This window comes from Nicotiana tabacum, chromosome 15 (genome assembly GCF_000715075.1).
Source record: "Nicotiana tabacum cultivar K326 chromosome 15, ASM71507v2, whole genome shotgun sequence".
In the NCBI taxonomy this organism is placed as follows: Eukaryota; Viridiplantae; Streptophyta; class Magnoliopsida; order Solanales; family Solanaceae; genus Nicotiana; species Nicotiana tabacum.
The window spans coordinates 129,737,323-129,760,304 of record NC_134094.1 but is presented as its reverse complement, the minus strand read 5'-3'; the positions used below and the strand labels follow the sequence as shown (position 1 = coordinate 129,760,304).

Sequence of the window (22,982 nt, the reverse complement as noted above, 5' to 3'; positions counted from 1 at the left end):
CCTTGCCATCTTCTTACTATATCTTATTTATTTACTGAAATTTGAGCACTTTGCCCCTTTTCCACACTAAATTCATCACAATTTGGAGATCTACTGGTGTGGCTAGCAGATATCTTGTGGAATTAGTCGAGGTGCGCACAAACTGGCCCAGACACCACGATTATATAAAAAAAAGTGGCTAGGTTTGAAACGTTGTCACCACCGCTCGTGAAATGGAGAAGAAACGGTCAGTATAAGGAATTTTTTTCGAGCTCAAGTACTGGCGAGAGATTGGTTGTAAAAGTCTTGTATATAGGTTGTAGCTTGAACAACTGTTTACTTTCTCCATTCAAATAATATTTGGTGTTTCATTTTGTTAACTTTTAGTAAAACATTGAATAAAAATAGTAATTTGCATCATAGCAAGGTTGAATACAACAATTAGAAAAAAACATGGTATTATATAGTTTATCTCCATAGTATAGACCATGTAATATTTTCTGACTTAGGCCATTAGCTTCACTAACTCTATTTACACCCTTGCCCTCTATTCCTTTCTTAGGCTTAGGGACTGAGTTAGGTGTCCACAAGGGAGTTCAATTGAATCCTTTTCGCCGAGAATTATAATGCACAATATAGAAAAAATAATTTTTTTTATTAGCTCAGTGGTAGAGCGCGCTCCTGATAATTGTGTCGTTTTGCCTGGGCTGTGAGAGCTCTCAGCCACATGGAGAGTTCAATGTGCTCATCGACGCCTGACCCTGAGAAGTGGATCATCCAAGGCACATTAGCATGGCGTACTCCTCCTGTTCGAACCGGGGTTTGAAACCAAACTCCTCCTCAGGAGAATAGATGGGGCGATTCGAGTGAGATCCAATAGATAAAATAGTTGAATTCCTTTGAAATAAGGAAGATTGTAGTGTAGTGGCAAATGTTGATTGAGGTCACAGTCTCAAATCATAGATGTGACATTCTCATATTTTTTAATAATAAAAAAATCTCCTATTAAGTATTACGGGCTCTACTTAGGCTTTTTTTTTTTTTTTAGTGGTACAGTCATATTGTGAAAATCTTAAATCCGTCTCTGACTTAGGCTAAACTATAGGTTGTATCATAAGAAAAAAAGAAAGCAATTAATCAACTCATTTAATTCCACTCATATATTCCTTTTCTTTTATTTCCCCCCCTTTTTTTTGTACGGGGCAAATATAAAAAGAAAGGATGCAGAGAAACCCCAATACTTATCAATCTTCCTGACATTTCATGTTTCACTTCACTAAAAAGGAATGACAAAAAATTCAAACTCAAACATAGTAAAGTCCAATGTTTAGGCATTTCCTAGGCACCACCTAATTTTTTAGTGTTTTTGGAATGGAGTATTCCATTGGACATACTTTCCTCCACATGAGTTGTTTTTCTGGTATATCTAAGCCCATCCTTAAAGCCTGCGCCAAAAACTATTTATATTTGGTAGTCAAAAAAGTATATAAAACTTGTATAATTTTTGTATATAACATACATAATGTATATATACAAATTTTATACATTTTTTTGCATTTTTTCAGCTATTACTTTTACGGCGATTATACCGTGTCATTTTCCATTGTTTTTCTGGTATATCCAAGCCCATCCTTACAACTTGCATGTACATATGCGCACACACACATAGTTGTAAGGTTTTCTCTTAATTTATTCAAATTTCTGGAGAAAGATTTATAAGTATATGAGAGTGAAAAAAAAAATTGTTTGTGTTAATTAAGACTTGGATACATTTTTTAAATGAAATCTATGTATTACGATAAATCATACTTTCTCCTATTCAATTTATTTAACGCATTTACTTTTTAAGTTGTTTAAAAAACAATACATTTTTTAAATTCGAACGCAATTTAACTTACAGAAGTAACCATTAATGACAAGCTTTCACATTGTACTCAACATTCACTTATTGCATTCAAAGACCATACAAATGGCAGGAGCCAAAACTCTAGCCACACAAATATTATGACATAATATTACAAATTTCAAAAGTTTTATGGTTATATAAATATTATGGTATATCTAAGATCATTTAGTTTTAAAAATCTTTCTTTCTTTTAACTTCGTATCTAGTTAATAGTATCACATAAAATAAAACGATGAAGTATCATTTTATGGCCCTAGTACGAAAACAATTGCTTCACTTCTCAAATAATAAAATAACTACGTAAATTGAAATAAAATAAGTATATTTTTTTTGCCTGGTATATTAATAAGTTTGGATAACTGGCAATTATATCATCTATGAAAGTATATATGAATTTCCTCTATCTCTTACTCTTTTATTTATTACTCCCTTTGTCCTTCTAATGCAACTATTTAGTTTGTCGATAGAAGAATAATATGTTTTTATATTTAAAAATAATTTATAACTATATAAATATTATAATATTTTTAATAACCTTATTCTCCGTCAAATATTGCCACGTAAATTTTGACGGAGGGGATAATTTTTTTTTTTTTTGGTCTTTCGAGAAATATATTGATAGGGTATTGTCACTTTTAGCCCGCTCTAAAAATTATTTATATTTGGTAATCGAAAAAATATATAAATAAACGTACAGAATGTATACATACATAAAAAAATATATAAATTTTATATATTTTTTGATTATTATTTTTACGGCGGCTATACAAACTAAGATTGTGGGTCCAATAAAGTAGTATATTGTAACATACTACCAAATACTTAACCGCTAAGACAAAGAAAACAAATGTGTAGTAGTTTTCGTTTACAGTTCTGCTTTGCTATATAGAAAGTTCTCAAGTTGAGAAACTTTATACAATTTTTCTATGGATTATTTTGGGTTGTTACCAGAAGGTTGTGTATCTGATATTATCTCCTTCACTTCGCCAAAAGATGCAGCTATTTCTTCTGCTATTTCAAGAGGATTTAAGTCTGCTTCTGAATCAGACACAATTTGGGAAAAGTTTTTGCCGTCTGATTATCAACATATTATCTCTAAATCTGACTCTCAACTGGTTTTCTCCTCTAAAAAGGAACTTTATTTCAGTCTCTGTGATTCCCCTGTTCTTGTTGATGGAGGCAAACTGGTATGTTCTGTTTTCTTTACCCTTTTTAAATTTTTCATTTTAGCTGTAAACGAGAAAAGAAGGTTTTTTTTTTTTAACTTATAGTTACCACTTGTGAGATTATTATTGTTATTGTTTCTGTTTGTGGAGCAAAATTGTCCTTTTGTATGGATTAAGGGCTAGTGAGTCCGGAGTTTGAACAAAACAATTTGGGACCCCAAACGAATTATGGCAACTAGTCAAATTGAAATATACAAAATTAAATAGTCAATATTTTTTTGAATAGACGAAAAAGTAGAGAGTGCCAATATAAAATGGGATATTACTTTTATGAAATACTTAGAATTTTCAACTAATTGTCAATGTAGAAAGGCGTTATGGGTGATTGGCTAGCCGTAGTTATGAGCTACTATAAAATACAAAATTGGTCGGTCGTAGTTATGAGCTACTATAAAATACAAAATTGGTCGGTCAGTTTAAACTAATTATATTCGCTAATCAAAAAATATATATTTTTTGTATATTACACACATCTATACATGAAATATATATATATTGTCATTATTATTTTTGGGATCAAAATATATATTTCTCTTTTTGTTTTCTCCCCTCTGATGTGCTCTGTATTTGTGGTTTGATCTTTTTTTTCTTTCAAAACAGAGCTTTTCACTTGATAAAAAAACAGGGAAAAAATGTTTTATGTTGGCAGCAAGGGAACTTGCTATTTCTTGGGGAGTTGATACACCATGGTATTGGGAATGGATATCTCACTCTGAATCCAGGTTTTAATATTTTTCTCTGTTCATTTTCATGAATTTATTGGTCTATTTTAGAAGAATTTGCTAATTACATACAGAATATTAAGACAAGTACATTTTACTTTGTAGATTTTCAGAAGTGGCTCATCTCAAGGGTGTAAGTTGGTTAGATATCCGAGGCAAGATTGAAACTCAAATACTGTCAAAAAGAACAAAATATGTTGCTTATTTAGTGTTCAAATTGGTAGAAGGACATGAGGGACTAGAAATTGCTAATGCATATGTTAGATTTGTGAATCGCGATAGCAAGAAGGAAGCTGAGGAACGAGCTAGCGTTGTGAGTCTAGTTGAACAAAAAGTTAAGAGAGGTATTAAACGTAATGTGAAACGTCCACGAAAAAGAGTTGATGGATGGATGGAAATAGAAATGGGAATTTTTTTCAATGAAACTGGAGAGGAGGGAGATGTTGAAGCGCGATTAATGGAGATTACGCGACTTCATGGGAAAGGTGGCCTCATTGTTCAAGGAATGGAGTTTCGACCAGAATGAAGAAGAGAAGAAACATATACTCAGTTATGTATTCTTGATATATAAATAGTGAGATATTTTATGGCTATATATGGGCTAACTTTACTTCAAGATGGAAGAAATGATTCAACAAGTTTTTTCCTTGGTCTGTACAGTGAATAAAATGGCTTACGTTTACCTCTAAATGTAGGAAAAATGAAGATTCGGCAATGGAAACTCATGTTAGATATAAACTACATTATCTAAACATAGCACATAGTTTATATCTAAAAGATAAAACGAATGAGATGGTTTGGTTATGTTTTACGTTAAACTTTCAGATGCATTGGTTTATAGGTGTGAAGATTATGGTGAGTGACGGTGTTAAGGAAAATAAGGTAGACATAAAATAATATGAAAGAAAGTTATCTCGAAAAATTTACAATAATCTCTTGGAATTGAGATAGCTTAAACTAGGGCACAACAGAAAAAATAAGTTACCAACAAGGGTTGGAGTGGTAAGTACTCCTTCATTCTTAACCAGAGATCTCAAATTCGAGTCCTTGGGTATAGAATCGCCTTTGAACTATCCAACTACGCATTGAACACACATGCTTAAAATCTAAGCAAATATTGAAACACATATACGTGTCTATATATATAAATGTTGGAACAAAAAAAAACCTTTGGTTCTATTCTTTACGGGCTTCAAAGTTTTGTGACTTGAACTTTTCAAAGTTTATTGCTCCAATGAATTATTTTCAAAGATTGCCAGAAGGCTGCATATTGAAAATTCTTTCACATACAACTCCAGTAGATGCAGTAAGATCATGCATTCTATCAAGAGGATTCAAGTCTGCTTTAGAATCAGAAGTTATTTGAGAAAGATTTTTGCCCTCTGATTATCAAGAAATAATTGAAAGATCAGAGTTTCCTCCTGTTTGCACCACCAAAAAAGAGCTTTATTTTAATATGTGTGAATGTCCCATTCTTCTTGATGGAGGCAAACTGGTAAAAACCTATTTTGAAGTGGTTATCTTTTATGTTTGCATTGCTTTGTTTGTTTATTTATTTTTGTTTTTTTTTTTCTTTTCCTGAGTCGAGAGTCTATCGAAAATAAGGTATGCGTATACCCAACCCTTCCCAGACCCCACTTGTGGGATCACACTGAGCATGTTCTGGTTGTTGTAATAATGGTGGTGTCGGGTCCACTTCTGTGACTTGACTATTTTACCATATCTACTATCTCCTACCAGCATAAATCGTGCAACTCTTATGCTACCAAGATTTAGGCAAATGAAAAAAAAATCAAAGCGTTTTTTTCTCTGGCGAGAATTTGAACCCTAATCTCTCACGATTTTCACCTAAATTCCATAGGTTCACACCTTTTGGTGCCCATTTTTTTGGTGCTTCTGTATATTTTTTTGGAGAGGGGTCATACTGAATAACATTCTTTTTAATTAAGTACAGAGTAGAGTTACTAGCTAAGCGTTAGTTTACTCAACCAAAAAATTACTATCATTGTTCCTTCTTTTTATAGGTAATAATGCAACTTAAGACGTACTCCCTCTGTTCCACAAAACGAGATTGTTCTTTGATCATATTTTTAACTTATTATAATTTATAGTACTTTTTATGTAGTTTTCAAATATGTATTTAAAAAACTTGAAGAATCTATATCTAATTTGACAGTTCAAAATTAAGGACTTTGACCTTGTACTCAAGTGAAACGGAGGGAGTACTATATATATATATATATATATATATTAAATTTGAGATGGAAGGAGTAATATTCTTCTTTTTGTCCTTTTTTTCTCTAGTTAAGTGCCAAACCCTGATTCTTGTGTAAATGCATCTCTAATTCAAACTCTTTTTCAGAGTTTTTCACTTGATAAGCATAGTGGGAAGAAGTGTTTCATGGTAGCACCAAGAGAGCTTATAATTTCGTGGGGCGATAACTTAAACTATTGGCAATGGAAGCCTCATTCGGACTCTAGGTTTGTTCTTTTTTTATTTTCATCGCTTGCTCGTCTATGGTTTTGTTCCACCCTTCCACCTTCCAACTCCTGCTAAGATTATTTAGTTATTTTTCTATCGAAAAAGGATAAAAAATACTCCCCGATTATAAGAAATAGTTTAATTTTACCCTTCGTTATATTTTGAGATCACTATGTATGCCCTTGTCCTTGACCATAAACGAGCTCAACCTGCCCTGAAATGTAATATAGGGTAATTTTGAACCACAGTCAAAAGGTGAATATGAACATTTGAACTTTTTTCCTGGATTATTTTGGCACGTGGAATAGACACAGTCCACATTGGAGTTCCATTAAAAGCAAGGGGTATATATGAGATAATTTGTCAAAAAAGAGTATGAATGATCTCAAAATATAATAAGATATTTCGTACACTAAACAAATGAATTTGGACCTTTTCCTTTTTTATGTATAAGAAGATAACAAATGATTAATAACAACAATAACAAACTCAGTGGAATCTCACAAGTGGGGTCTAAGGAGAGTAGTGTGTACGTAGACCTTACCCCGACCTTAAAAAGATAAAGAAGCAATAGAATGGAAGCAATAAACAATTGCAACCATTGTACCATGAATTGAATTGAAGCAATAGAATGGAAGCAATAAACAATAGCAACCACAATTTTAAGTGTGGGGTGCGGAGATTGTCTAGGTGACTTTCTATGCTATTTTAATTATGTTAGTTTAATTGAATTTTTTTTTTTTAGAGAGCAGAAATAGAAAAGATTGGACTTTTCCCGACGATGGATCTATTAGACAATTTTCTTGAGGGATTTAAGTCGAAAGAAAAAATACAAAAAGATTTTCTTTTGTTAGGTAGTGTAGCAATTCCCCCTTGATTTTTCTTTGTACCGCGGTTCTTTTCTAAGGGTTTTGTTTGAACCGGGTATAGTTAGTTTTATTTTGTTTAGGAATAGGAACCATTGTACCATGAATTGAATTGAAGCAATATCTCTTAGCTTTGTTATGCCTTGAGAATAGTTAGTACTATGGTTGTGACACTTAGGCTCGATTTTTGACTCTTGCATAAGTACCTTAAATCATAGATTCCTAATTTTGCTTAACTGCTTTGACTGGAGTATCGCGATGAAACCAATCCTGAGTGAGTTATGTGCCATGTGTGTGTGAGTTTTGTATGTATTATGTGCATTGCATTTGATGTCTAGAACTTGCCCCGTGTGTTTGCAAAGCGAAATAGTAGTATTGTTCAGTCTAGGAAGTGATATAGGCGTTTCTTTGTTAAGCCAGATATATAAAGTTTACCCACCTAAATGTTATGTACCGTAGTTAACCCCGTTGAGCCTATAATCTTATTTCTTTGGTAACCACATTACAAGTCGTACCCCTTTGTTTTAATAGACCATATATTTGAACCTTTTCACCTCTAATGAGTACTTGAATGGTTATGAACTTTGTAAAAGTTAAAGTGTGGGGTGGTTGGTTCGGCTTTCGCATGGAACTAATGAAATAAGGAGAAAGGTGCATTGTTTTGAAAAAGTAAGAGCCACTTGAATTATCAACTAACATGGATGAAATTATAGACAAGACTAAGGAGGTCGAGAGTTATGATTTACCCAATTGTCGGAATCCTTTTCGCTACGTTTCCTATAAATTTGTCTAAGTCTTCTCTGCCGATCATGAGCACTCTAAATGTCGTAACTCTCTCTCGAATAATTACCACAATTTACTAGACATATTCTCCCGAATTACGCTAGCTGGCATTAAGTACAACTCACTCAGATCGCACCAAGATTTCGTTATCCCTAATCCCACCTTTAAACCTCCGTATTGATCCCTCATATACGTTTAGGAGTGATGTTGTTCAACAACTACCTAAATATGCACTCTCTCCCGAGTAATACATACTAAATAGGCACAGATAATTGAGGGTCCTTCAATCAACCACAAGAATAATATAGTTGAACAAATAGAGAAAATACTACAGCAAATCTATATTAACGTAACAAGAAAATCATCCTCCAATATGTTCTATCAAAACCCTAGATAACAAATTAGCTATTCATAATCATAGTAACAATATCCCAAATATTTTGCAAAATTAAAATACAGAGTAAAGATAAAAAGATGTAGAAATTGATGATTCTCACTCCCAATGGGTGATTCCACTAGCTCTTCTTGCCTCTAACTGCCCAAGTCCCTTCTTGGCTGCTGAAAAAGCGTTCTCTCCAAGTGGTGTTTTAGGTCTATTTATATGTGTAGAAGAAATCCTAAATGTGTGGGCCGAGTTCTAGTCAAATCCGAAACGAATTAAGTCTTCAAAACTCGGATTGGACCTGGCCTCAGGCCTGGCATCGCCAGCCTAACGCCTGAAATTTGGCTGGCCTCGCCAGGCTAAAGCCTGGTCCAGCCTGGCCTTAGGCTGGCCTCGCCAGGTCTCTCCTTTTCACTGTTCTCGAGCACACTTTCAACGTTTAAGTATCCATTTTGCTCTACTTTCATCTCCAATTCACCTACACATAAAATAGACTCCATTATGCACAAATAAAGTGTAATTTATCATTAAAGCATGTAAAATGCAAGGCACATAATGTACGAAACTATGGAATTATAGCCACACATCAATACCCCACACTTAAACATTGCTCGTCCTCGAGCAATCAAACTACACTTATAGATACGACCTTTTTAAGCAATTCTCCTAACTCATTGCACCAAGAATTTTTAAAATAGTTTAAGCACACAAGTGTGACATCCTCGCCTTAAGATTCGACTCACAAATACCATGCCTTATTCACAATTCACTTACTTACTCTGACATGGATGTCAACAACATTACCTTTCCTTTATGAATCACGTGCCCTCAGACAACAAAATAGATTAGTTCCACACACAATAAATTTTAAGACCGTAAGAACTCAAGATAGGAAGAATTCACTCGCTCTCAGAAATAACATTCACATGCTACAAAAGATGCAACATAGGCTTGCCCGTAGTGTAATACGCTACTAATTGAGTTCATTCAGTCTAAGATCAAGTAGGTCTTTCATTGGTTGTAATGTAGGCTGTGGGTCGGGTAGGATACATTTGGATATGAGTGACTACACCTCCCTTAAGCACTTTAATATGTATATTTTAACACACATCCCATACTTATGTCAAACCATTACTCCACCTTCACCTCAATATATATTAACTCCATATTTTTTTAAGCACAATTACATCAAGAGTCACCACTATCAAGGGATATTTTTCACAGCAATACAACTAATTTTTCTTTTCTTTCTTTTTCAATTCCGATGTCGTTTAGGAGATTTTTTTTGTCTTCTGATTATCAACCTATTATCAATAGATCAGAATCTTTCTTGGTATATTCTTCTAAGAAAGAACTGTACTTTAGTCTCGCAACTCACCAATTCTCCTTGATGGAGGCAAACTGGTATTCTTTTCTTTATAGTCTTTGATTTATTACTTTGTTCTTTGAAAACAAGTTGATAGGACCCCTTTTTTACATCCCCGTGTTCCCGTGTGGAGACATGGGGAGAAAAAAGTAAAGAGAGGGTGGGGTTTCTCTCGCTGCATAGCAGGGCGACGGGTTATTAGCTCAGCAATAAAGCGGCTTACCCCTTATAATTTTGTGGTTGTGCTTGGGCTGCGAGGGCTCCCAGCCACATAGATAATTCAATATGCTTATCGGTGCCTGACCCTGAGAAAAAGATAAATTTTTGTTTTGATTACTTATTTTTAGTTAGTGAAGATATAAATGATTTTTAACTTAATTGTGTAATTAAATGGACCACCACTTTATTACCATAATATCTAAGGACCAAAAGTGCAATTTATGCTTTTTAATTCTCTTCATTTTAATCATGAATGTGGTGGGGCTCATATTAAAGAAAAACAAAAAAAAATGAAGAAAAATGGGATGAGAGGTGCCTAACTTTGTTAACAACTTTGTTGAAGAAAAAATGGGATAGGTGCCTAACTTTGTTAATAACTTTGTTGAAGAAAAAATGGGATAGGTGCCTAACTTTGTTGATATCTTTGTTGAAGAAAATGGGAGGTACCTAACTTTGTTTATAACTTTGTTGAAGAAAATGAGAGGTGCCTAACTTTGTTTACAACTTTGTAGAACTAAATCAATAACAAGTCATCTTCTTTGTAGTAGTTGGATGGTATCTCTTACTATAAATAGAGGCTTACATTCTTCATTTCAATCACACCAAAATAAGAGAGAAGCAATAGAAGTTAGAGTGAGTAATCCACAGATTGTAGACTGTGAGTGTGAGTAATATTGTAGTGAAGTATTTTAAATAAAGAGTATTATTTCTTTCAAGATTGTAGTAGTTTCTTGACACTACTAAGTTGTAATATTATAATGATTGTATTGCTTCGCTCGGGTATTGTATTAAAAGAGTTGGTGTCGTTGTTACTCTCTTGTATTATTATTATTTGTTGTGGATATTATTCCTGGGCGGGATTATTATTTTTTCCAACAACGTGGTATCAGAGCCATGGCAAATAATGGTACGCTGTCTTTTCAGTACCCCCGTCTCACAAAAGATAATTATGAGAAATGGTGTCTACGTATGAAAGCCATTCTTGGTTCTCAGGATGTGTGGGAAATCGTAGATAGAGGGTATGCAAAACCCGATAATGAGGAAGCTCTGCCTAAAAATAAAAAAGATATCTTGGCAAAGACAAAGGAAGAAGGATCAACAAGCCCTCACGCTCATCCATCAATGTGTGGATGATGCCATGTTCGAGAAGGTGGCAGATGTTACCACCTCAAAGGAAGCTTGGGAGAGTTTACAAAATTCTCTTCAAGGATTTGACAAGGTGAGGAAGGTAAAACTTCAAACTCTAAAGGCTGATTTTGAAGTTTTAAAAATGAAAGAATCCGAATGCATTTCGGATTATTGTTCAAAAGTGAAGGCTGTTGTAAATCAATTAAGAAGATATGGAGAGGACATAAAAGATGTCAGTGTGGTAGAAAAGATCTTTCGCATTTTAACACCTAAATTTGATTTTGTGGTGTGTGCTATTGAGGAGTCTAAAGATTTAGACTCTATGATGGTAGAGCAATTGGAGGGTTCTTTACAGGCTCATGAAGAAAAGATCAAGAGGAGACAAGAAGTTCCATTAGAGCAACTTCTTAAAACTCAGGCATCCTTCAAAGATTATGGAGATGAAAAGAGCTATTGAGGGAATGAACGGGGACGAGGTCGTGGCAGACATGGAAAAGGAAGAAGCAACGCTAACAACTTTAACAATGAAGTTAAAATCCACCAGACATTCAGAGGTCGTGGTCGTGGACATAGAGGAGGAAGAGGACGTGGCTACTACCAACAAAATAATGGTCAAAGGTATGACAAATCCAAAATTGAGTGTTATAATTGTCATAAATTTGGCCATTACTCTTGGGAATGTCATAGCAATGTTGAAGAAAAAACTAACCTTGTTGACGACAAGAAATAAGAAGTTGACGGGGACGAGGTCGTGACAGTCATGGAAGAAGACAAGGATGATTGCAGATCGTGATATTTGGATAATGGAGCAAGCAATCATATGTGTGGATGCAAAGAGAAGTTTGTGGAGATCAATAAAATGGTGAGAGGTAATGTATCCTTTGGAGATACCTCAAAGATTCAAATTGAAGGGATATGTACGATTCTGATCTCCTGTAAAGATGGTAGTCACAAGTTAATTCAAGATGTTTATTATGTCCCAAAATTAAAAAGTAATATTTTGAGTTTGGGCCAACTTCTTGAAAAGGAATATGACATCCACATGAAAAATATGCATCTTTATCTTAGAGATTCAAGTGGAATTCTAATTGCTAAAGTACATATAACTAAAAATAGATTATTCTCTCTGAATCTTAAGACAATTGATGCAAAGTGTTTGAAGGCTAATGTGCAAGATAAATCATGGTGTTGTCACATGCAATTTGGGTACTTAAATTTTGAAGCACTCAAATCAATGGGAGAAAAGAACATGGTGCATGGGATACCATCAATAAGTCATCCCAATCAATTGTGTGAAGCTTGTCTTCTTGGAAAACATGCATGGAGGAGTTTTCTAAAGGAGGCCATGTCAAAATCAACTAAGCCGCTTCAGCTTGTTCACACTGATGTGTGTGGACCAATCAATCTACCTTCCTTTGGTAAAAGTAAATACTTTCTACTTTTCATTGATGAGAGGTTGTGAGTTCGAGTCACCCCAAATGCAAGGTGGGGAGTTCTTGGAGGGAGAGAGCCGAGGGTCTATCGAAAACAGCCTCTCTACCCAGGGGTAGGGGTAAGGTCTGCGTACAAACTACCCTCCCTAGACCCCACTAGCGGGATTATACTGGGTTGTTGTTGTTGTTGTTGTACTTTAGTATAAAGACTTGGGTTTATTTCTTGAACCAAAAATCTGAAGCTTTTGCTACTTTTAAAATTTTTATAGTATTTGTAGAAAAATAAAGTGGCTATGAAATAAAAGTTTTAAGGTCCGATAGAGGAGGCGAATTCACTTCAAAAGAATTTTATGACTTTTGTAAATCTCATAGAATCTAACGGTACCTTATTCACCCCCAACAAAATGGAGTTGCAGAGAGAAAGAATTGAACGATTCTTAATATGGCTAGATGTATATTAAAAGCTAAAAATATGCCCAAGGAATTTTGGGCAAAAGTTGTATCTTGTGCAGTTTATTTGAACAACATGTCTCCAACAAAGAATGTTAGAGATCAAACCCCTCAAGAAGCATGGAGTGGAAGAAAGCCAAGTGTCAAGTACTTGATAATCTTTGGGAGCATAGCCTATGCTCATGTGCCACATCAAGGGAGAGCGAAGCTTGACGATCGACGTGTCAAGTATGTGTTTGTTGGCTATGATACGAGTTCAAAAGGCTACAAGCTATACAACCCAAGTAGCGGCAAGATGGTGGTAAGTCGCGATGTTGAATTTGATGAAGAATTGGCATGAAACTGGGAAGCTCAGGAAGAAACTTCATATGATTTTCTTCCATACTTTGATGATGAAGAAGAACCAGAGATCGTAGAACCTGTGCAGGATACAACTCCACCTCCTTCTCCAACAAATGTTGCATCTCCCTCTTTTCAAGAATGTTCAAATGAACAACCACAAAGGACAAGGAGTATTCAAGAGCTCTATGAGGACACAGAGGAAGTTAATAATTTAGATTTTTTATATTGTCTCTTTGCTGATAATGAACCAATGAACTTTGATGAAGTTGTTGAAGACAAAAGGTGGAGACAAGCGATGCAGGAGGAGATCGAGTCAATAGAGAAGAACAAAACTTGGGAGTTAACAACACTTCCCAAGAGTCATCGAGCAATTGGAATTAAATGGGTATACAAGGCAAAGAAGAATATTGATGAAGATGTGGAGAGATACAAGGCACGACTTGTGGCTAAAGGCTACAAGCAAAGACAAGGCATTGACTATGAAGAAGTCTATGCACATGTTGCCCGCATGGAGACGATTCGTTTGCTTATCTATGCACTTGATAAGCCGCTTCATGGAAGCTCCTACCTCCACTCACTTGAAGGTCACTAGAATAATTCTTCATTACCTAAAAGGCACTCGCCAAGAATCCGGTGTATCATGATCGAAGCAAGCATATAGATACAAGATATCACTTCATCAGAGAGTGCATTGCCAAGAAGGAAGTCAAGCTCAAATATGTGAAGTCTCATGATCAGGCTGCAGATATCTTTACAAAGCCTATTAAGTTTGAGAATTTTCAGAGATTGAGATCAAGTCTTGGAATGAAAAAGAAAAATCAAAATTAAGGGAGAGATTTGTGGGGTACATATTAAAGAAAAACAAAAAAAGAAATAAAGAAAAATGGGATGAGAGGTGCCTAACTTTGTTGACAACTTTGTTGAAGAAAAAATGGGATAGGTGCCTAACTTTGTTGATAACTTTGTTGAAGAAAATGGGAGGTGCCTAACTTTGTTGACAATTTTGTTGAAGAAAATGGGAGGTGCCTAACTTTGTTGAAAAATTATAGAACTAAATCAACAACAAGTCATCTTCTTTGTAGTAGTTGGATGGCATCTCTTACTATAAATAGAGACTTCCATTTTTCATTTCAATCATACCAAAATAAGAGAGAAGCAATAGAAGTTAGAGAGAGTAATCTACAGATTGTAGTCTGTAAGATAAATAACGAGTGTGAGTAATATTGTAGTGAAGTGTTTTAAATAAAGAGTGTTATTTCTTTCAAGATTGTAGTAGTCTCTTGACACTACTAAGTTGTAATATTATAGTGATTATATTGCTCCGCTCGAGTATTGTATTTTACCCATTAAAAGAGTTGGTGTCGTTGTTACTCTCTTGTGTTATTAGTATTTATCGTGGATATTATTCCTGGGCGGGATTATTATTTTTCCCATCAAATGTTACTCCATCTGTCCTATTTTATATGACGGTTTTTGACAAATTTCAATAATTAATTTGACTTATGTATTGTATTGGTGATAGTGGAAAAATTATTGAAGGAATATCAAAATGTTGAGTTCTAGAATTCATCCCATTAAAGTTTAATATTTGAATAATCAAATTATTTGAATTCTTGAAAGTTATGAAAATTGTACTGAAAATAGAATGGCGTGAAAAACATGTTTTTTTTTTCACTGATGTATTTTGTATATGTGATTTCATCTTTTGAATAGAGCTTTACACTTGATAAGAAGACCGGGAAGAAATGTATTATGGTGGCACCAAAGGAAATTTCTTTTTCATGGGAGTATACACCACAATATTGGGGACTCTCATATTACCCAGAATCCAGGTTTTCTATTTTCTCTGTTGAAGAATTTACTTTTTGATGTCCCGAGTTCAATTCTCGGAATGCCCCCTAATTCTTTGGTGTATCGGAAACAATCTCTCTACTTCACACAAGATAGGGGTAAGGTCTGCGTATACCTCAACGAGGGACGAAGCTACATGTCTTAAAATTAACCACCTTCGTCGAAAAATTACAGGTTTTAGAGATATATAACATATACAGACCACCCTTTTGTGAGGAAGTTTTTCATTTCTTTCAAATTTGAACATCCTTGGGTAAATTTTTTGCTTCGCCACTTACCCCACCCTCCCTGGACCCCACTTGTGGAATCACACTAGGTATGTTATTGTTATTGTTTGTTATGAATTTATTTTTTAGAAGGAATAGTTAATTAGATAGACAAGAAAGGACACTTTAAGACAGAATAGCACCACTTGCTTCTCAAGAAAATGGATTTGCAACCATGAACAGAAATAAAATTCTGTAACACTCCATGTTAAGCATTGCATATGTAGAAATAAAATGCTATTATTTTATATAGGTAAATCCAAGATTTAACCATCGCGGGTTTAATCTTTAACGTTCTTAGTAGTAAACTCATTGTACTTTTGAAATTATGAGTTCAAACTTTAATATTTGCTAAATTTTAATAGCTTTTTACGTATATGTTCTGTGTCGAAAATATTGAGTTCAACTGAACGTATTGCTCAAAAGCTCCAGTTGCCTATATCTATCAGTATCGGTTGCGAAAGCAGAATGACCATAAGAATATCTTTGCAGAAGATCAGAAAATTCATGGAAATTTTGCAGATTCTCATTAACAATCCACATATGAATTTTCTTAACTTGCAAATGAACCACATATGAATATACAAATATTGAGAAAAGTAAATTTTTGCTGATTCTCATTAACAATCTGTCAATCCATACATTCTTAACTTGCAAATGAACCACATATGAATATACAAATATTGAGAAAACTTGCAAATGAACCACATCAATGAGGGATGACAGCATTATTATCTGAATTATACCAGTTCCTGATATTATCTGAATTGCAGATTCTCAGAAATGGCTTATTTCCGGGGCTTTCGTTGGCTTGATATCCGTGGCAAGATTGCAAGTCAAATGTTGTCAAAGAGAACAACATATGTCGTGTATCTGGTGTTCAACTTAGCTCCAGATGCATTTGACGGTCTTGAAATTGGTAAGTCAGTTGTTAGATTTGTCAATTGTGAGAGTGACAATGAGGCTGGGGAACGACGAACAGTCAGGAGAATTGGTTTAGTTAAAGCTCAGAGAAGAGTTGATGAATGGATGGAAATAGAAATGGGGAAATTCTATGACAGCATTATCTGAAATTATACCAGTTAAACATAATTCGCACTTTCTGAGAAGAAAATCAAGTTGCAGACAGGATGACTAAGCATGAAAGTGAAAACCAAGGGGAAATTCTGCTTTATGTATCACCCCCTACTTTTGTAATGCATATTTTAGATAATGATTCCTTAAAGCTAAGTTCCTGAGGATATCACTATGTAACAAAACTAACATATATGTCCTGTTATCCAAATAATAAAAAATGGATGTTCTCCTTTTTACCTCTTTTTTTTTTTTTTTTTTTGGGGGGGGGGGGGGGGTAGTTTTTAAAAAAGACTTTGGTTTACTTAGCTGTCCCGTTAATACATTCTGAGAAAGACTTTGGTTTTGTCATCAGGTATCCCCTTAATATATTCGAATCTATAACAATTATTAACCACAAACTAACAAACAAAACAGCTCTGCATTTGTTTTCATAGTTTAAAATCTTGCATTTGTTTTCAATATAAGCAGTCCAAATTAATTCAGCAACACTAATCAAGTGAAATTTCCATGGAGTATTTTCTGTCACTGCCAGAAGGTTGCATATCACAAATTTTCTCCTTAACATCGCGGAAAGACACTGTTACATCTTCAGCTGTATCGCGAGGATTCAAGTTTATTGTTGAATCAGACGTTGTTTGGGAGAATCTTTTGCCTTCTGATTATCAACATATTATTTGTAGATCAAGCTCTTTGTTGGATCATTCTCCGAAGAAAGAACTTTACTTTAGTCTTTGTAACTCTCCAATTCTCCTTGACGGAGGCAAACTGGTATGATCCATCCTCTCTTCTTGATAACCTCGGGTCGTAGGACTTATCTTTGGAGCAACGGTAAAGTTGTTTGCGCGTGGCCTATAGGTCATGAGTTCGAGCTGTAGAAGCAGCCACTAACTCTTGCATTAGGGTAGGTTGTCTACATCACACTCCTTAGACTTCGGCACTTCCCCGTACCCTGCGTGAACACAGGATACATTGTGCACCAGAATACCGTTTTTTCTTTTACTCAGAAACATGTGTTTTCCTCGCTAACGTGATTTCTGTTCAAAATTTCATCTCCTAAATAGAGGTTTTTACTGGATAAGAAGACCGGAAAGAATTGTTTTATGGTGGCAGCAAGAGAACTTGAATTTTTCAACGGGGAACGTCTATACACCGTGGTATTGGGCAGAATCCAGGTATTCTGTTTTTTCTGTTGATGAATTTATATTAAGAGGAATTAGTTAATTAAATTAACAAGAAATGACACTCTAACATCAAAAAAATCTCTTTGCAGAAGATTAAAAGTAAATTTGGACACCATATACAGACAGATATTGATCAAAATAAATTTTTGCAGGTTCTCAGAAGTGAGTCATTTCCCATTTTTCCGAAGGCTTAATATCCGTGGCAAGATTGCAAGTAAAATTGTGTCAAAGAGAACAACATATGTTGTTTATCTGGTGTACAAAGTGCAAGATGCATTTGACGGATTTGGAAGTGTCAATTGAGTTGTTAGATTTGTCAATTGCGAGAGCGACAACGAGGCTGAGGAACAACAAAAAGTCGGGAGAATTAGTGGATCTAATGCTCAAAGAAGAGTTGACGGATGGACAGAAATAAAAATGGGTAACTTTTTCAATGATAGCGGAGAGGATAGAGATGTTGAAGTATGTCTTTTCATGTAAAAGATCTATCCGGTGTCTGGTATTGCATGGTTTCTCTCTGACATCCTAACTATTAGATTCAATATTTCTTTAAAAAGATAATAGGTTCAATACTAAAAATCTTAAAAGTTGAACTCATAGATTTTAAATCTTGGATTCGCGCCCTCCTTCTCACCAAAAGATTTGCTATATGAACAACTCCTTGTCTTAGCTCCTGTTGCCATATAACTGTTCGATATAATATTAAGTTTTCTTATCTAACATTAGCAAGAAACAGAGGAGATCAAATTCCCTGTAATTTATTTATATTAGGTGACTGTTGGTTCAATTTGTACAAGTACATCATTTGGCTAGAGGAAGCTTCTAATTCATCTGCTTTGGTTTCCCTATAATCCAAAGTGTCATATATTTCGAGCCTCGCTTTGCCCTTGAGGTTGATTATTAACTCAAAATGCAGATTTATGGTTAACATTTTGCTGTTTGTAGATATTAGTCATTGTCATTAATTCCGGTAACAACTTTATTAGTGTCTGTCGCATTTGGTGAGTGAAGAAACAAAATAGACAATTTTGGTAAGAGTAAAACTAGGATCCAAGATTTAAATTTATTTCCTAAATTGTTACTATTATAGATTACAAATATCTAGAAATGTGATATTTCTTGATTCAGTTATACGTAACAAACAACAAAGCAAATACATAGTTCAAATGCAGCAGCTTTAATCAATTCATTTTTGCCATGGACTATTTTCGTTTATTGCCAGAAGGTTGCATATCAGAAATTCTCTCCTTCACTTTCGCCAAAGATGCTGCTGGTATGTCTGCTATATCGCGAGGATTCAAATCTGCTGCTGAATCTGACATTACAACAACAATGATAACAACAACGACGACGACCCAGTAAAATCCCACAAGTGGGGTCTAGGGAGGGTAGTGTGTATCCAGACCTTATCAAGATATTATCTCTAAATCAGACTCTTTCTTGGTTTCTCCTTCCAAGAAAGACCTTTACTTTAGCCTCTGTGACTCCCCAATTCTCATTGATAGAGGCAAACTGGTACTATATCTTCTATCCTATTTAACCTTAAGGGTCAAAAGATTCTGTTTTTAATTCATAAGGGGTGTTGAGTGGTCTACGTCCAGCCGCAGAGGCAGATCTAGTATAGAGAAGAGGGGTCACCCGACCCTTTTAATCTCGCAAAAATTCTATATATATATATATATATATTGAAAACAGTCAAATATTTTGCCTGAAATCCTTAAGATCAGAAGTCCGATGGGGCACTCGTTGAGCAGTTAGCTCATGTGCCCCGCCGCCTTCAAATCCTGGGTCTGTCTCTGCATCCAGGTTTCCTTTTCATGTAGTTGTAGAAATGGTCGAGGACCTCCTTTTTATTCTCTTATTCTTTTGTTTGTTTTTAATTTCTGATTTGTTGTGTATCTGTGATTTGATTTGTCAAATAGAGTTTTTCACTGGATAAGAAAACAGGGAAGAAATGTTATATGGTGGCAGCAAGGGAACTTGCTATTTCATGGGGTGATGAACCGCAGTATTGACTGTTAAGAAAACTATAAGCGCAACAGAATACTTAAAAGCAGGTTAGTTAAAATTTCTATTTGTTGAAACTTACTATTGGGAGATCAATTCATACTTTACCCTTTCATATCTGAACTTTTCTCCATCTCCTTTTTGGTTGTTATGTCAGGAAATATCTCAAAGAGTAAGAAAATTGGAATTTATGGTAATGATGCAAAAGATACAAACATTCCTGTACAAGTGTGAAGATACTACCTGCTAACAAACAAGCCAGAGTGAGTCTTTGATGATGTTTTTTATTGGTTGATCCAAATCACACAGTGCCCCTTTATACATTTGTCGAAGATAATGAATTCTTATTGTTGGTGTCAGACACTTTATTTACATGAGCAGATTTACAAAGTTAAACATTGGGCTGCTGCTAAGCAAAGGGCAGCTCGGTGCATTAAACTCTCGCTATGCGCGGGATACGGGGAAGGATCGAACTACAAGGGTTTATCGTACGCAACATTACCTTACATTTCGAACCTATGACCAATCGGTTAACATCGCACTATTTGTATACATCCATTAATTTGCAAGGGATTCAATACCGATTTTGATGGAGACCAAATGGTTATTCATGTTCCTGAAGTAGAGATCCTTTTACTTATGTTTTCTTGAATCTTTTGTCTCATATAATATCTTGATAATCAGACGGAAAAAATTTCTCCCAAACTATGTTGGATTCTGTAGCAGACATAAATGTTTGCGAGATAGCTGAAGATATAGCAGCATCTTTCGGCGACGTTAAGGAGATAATTTCCGATATACAACCTTCTGGCAGAGACTGAAAAAACTCCATGGGAAAATATATTGCTATGATCATATTAGTTTAAGTTGTACATTAAATTGAAACGGAGGGAGTATTATATTATTTTATGTGATATACTGTACGGAACTTCTCCTTACACTTTTGCAAAGCTGTGCAGAACTAAGCCGATGCCATGCATGATAGGTAGATAGACTTGAGAAAAGCAATTGAAGAAGATAAATACATCTATACTCTTAGGACCCGTTTGTCCATAAAAAAAAATTTCTTTTTCGATTTTATTTTTCAAAAATGTGTTTGTCCATAAAATTTTTAAAACTTTTTCAAAAATGAGATTTACAAAAATCAAAAGGTGATTTTGACGTAAAATTTTCATTTTTTTTTCCCCACTCACAAAACTACAAACATTTTTTCAAGTGAAATACATATCCAAACATAATTTCAAATTGCAAATACCATTTTCCAACTTAACAGTCTACTCGTTCTTCACAAATGGTCTACTTGTTCTTCAAAACTGTCTTCCTCTACCTCCTTCCTCCTCCTCCTCCTCCTCCTCTTCTTCTTCTTCTTCCTCCTCCTCCGGACGAAACTCCATTCCTTGAACAATGAGGCCAGCTTTTCCATCGAGATGTATAATCTCCATTAATCGAAGAAAATATAAAACCTGGAGTCCGGGTGAGGTAACCATTCCCAATACTGTGGTGTATCACCCCATGTAATACCAAGTTCTCTTGCTGCCACCATAAAACATTTTTTCCCAGTCTTCTTATCCAGTGAAAAACTCTATTTGACATATCAAATCACAGATACACGAAACATCTGGAATTAAAAACAAACCAAAAAGAACTGCTAGACCACTTCACAATATCACATAGAAATCACCAAGTTCATTGATTAACAATCCGGCAAAATGTAAGACCAGTTATACATTTTAATCGATTGCATAGTACTGGTTATACTAAATTGGAGTCTTTTCCGATAACTGAGTAATTTTCGAGGGTCAACTAATCCACACGTTTCAAAACTAGGGAAAATGACATTGTATAACTGCTCTCAAAATAAAAGCCGAAAAATATATATTTTTGGTATTTTTTTATACAAATTTATTCAAATTTATACACTTTTTTGACTACCGAAAATATAAATAATTTCTGGGGCGGGATAGTAGTGAAAAAATACCTTGAAACTAGGTAGATTAATGGGCTCGCTCTTCTACTTTCCCCGTAAAAATAGCACGGGCTAACCAGTTTTCGGACTGGTAATTCAAAAATAGCCAGCGTTTGCAAAGTCATTGAAAAATAACCACTATTTTGCTGCAACACTGACCGGTCCAGCATAATATACTGGAGATTGGTGCACCTGTATATGAACTTCCAGTATATTATGGTGGAACTCCAACACGCGGAAAGTTACAGCATAATATACTGGAGATTGGAGCACATGTGTATGAACTTCCAGCATATTATGCTGGACCGGTATATTATACTGGAACTCGAGTATATTATGCTGGAATATTTCCGAATTTTGAACAATGTTTTCGTTTAGATTTATCTTTACAAGAATTACTTTTGAAACTGTGACTATTTTTTAATTACCACTTGTAAATCTGGCTATTTTTAAATTTCTTCCACTTTCCCCACTTATATTCCAAGTTTTTGTGCAGAAATGACACCATGTATCCACTTTAAAGGGCGGCTATTTAGGAATTAGCCACAATTTCAGTTTTTTCTCACTAAACCCAAAGCCTTAGGCTAAATCAGATTTCAATTACTCAGCGATAACAAGCAAAACACAAAAAGAAGGAAGGAAAAAAAGATAAGAAAAGAAAAGAACCAAAGGTTAGATAGAAACGAAAAAATCATACCAGTTTGCCGCCATCAGTGAGAATTGGGGAGTCGCAGAGACTAAAATAAAGCTCTTTTTTGGAAGAAGAAACCAAGAGTGAGTCTGATTTAGAGATAATATGTTGATAATCAGAGGGCAAAAATTTCTCCCAAACGACGTCAGATTCAGCAGCAGACTTGAATCCTCGTGAGATAGCTGAGGAACTAACAGCATCTTTTGGAGAAGTAAAAGAGAGAATTTCCGATATGCAACCTTCTGGCAATAAACGAAAATAATCCATGGCAAAAATTAATTGATTAAAGTTGCTAAAATATGAACTATCCATTTATAGAAAAGAAAAAAAAGACCGTAAGCTTGGAATTGGGAAAGAAGCTTCTTTGATGGGATAGCTAAGTCAACCAAACTCTTACTCAGAAATTTCTAATAATAAAAGTTAATGGGAGAGCTAATAAATCAAACAAAAGTCAAACTTCTCCTTACAACTTGTTTGAAATCAGCCTATTATACGAAATACTTTTTTTAAAAGTACTTTCGGCCAGAATTAATTTGTGTTTGGCTAATTAATTTGAAAGACACTTCTGAACAACAATTAGTGTTTGACCAATCTTTTAAACACTGCTTATAAGTGTATTTTTCATAAAAGTGCTTTTAAAAAAAGTATTTTTGGAGAGA

General features: G+C 34.7%; 1 protein-coding gene, 1 long non-coding RNA gene and 2 pseudogenes across 2 annotated transcripts; 3 read left to right on the top strand and 1 right to left on the bottom strand.

The window, feature by feature from the left end:
* The first annotated feature begins 2,716 nt into the window (after positions 1 to 2,716).
* On the top strand, positions 2,717 to 4,480 carry LOC107784954 (F-box protein PP2-B10-like). Its single transcript, XM_016606156.2, has 3 exons — positions 2,717 to 3,072; positions 3,712 to 3,833; positions 3,939 to 4,480. Exons 1-3 carry the CDS (start codon positions 2,812 to 2,814, stop codon positions 4,357 to 4,359), a joined length of 804 nt encoding a protein of 267 aa, XP_016461642.1. The 5' UTR covers positions 2,717 to 2,811; the 3' UTR covers positions 4,360 to 4,480.
* Positions 4,481 to 5,067: 587 nt separating this feature from the next.
* On the top strand, positions 5,068 to 16,709 carry LOC107784952 (F-box protein PP2-B10-like; annotated as a pseudogene).
* Positions 16,710 to 16,840: 131 nt separating this feature from the next.
* Positions 16,841 to 20,369, top strand: LOC107784953 (F-box protein PP2-B10-like; annotated as a pseudogene).
* Positions 20,370 to 20,818: 449 nt separating this feature from the next.
* Positions 20,819 to 22,768, bottom strand: LOC107784955 (uncharacterized). Its single transcript, XR_012699462.1, has 2 exons — positions 22,330 to 22,768; positions 20,819 to 21,248 (listed from the first exon to the last, which is right to left on the bottom strand). It is a non-coding gene; the product is annotated as an uncharacterized LOC107784955 (long non-coding RNA).
* Between the last annotated feature and the right edge of the window lie 214 nt (positions 22,769 to 22,982).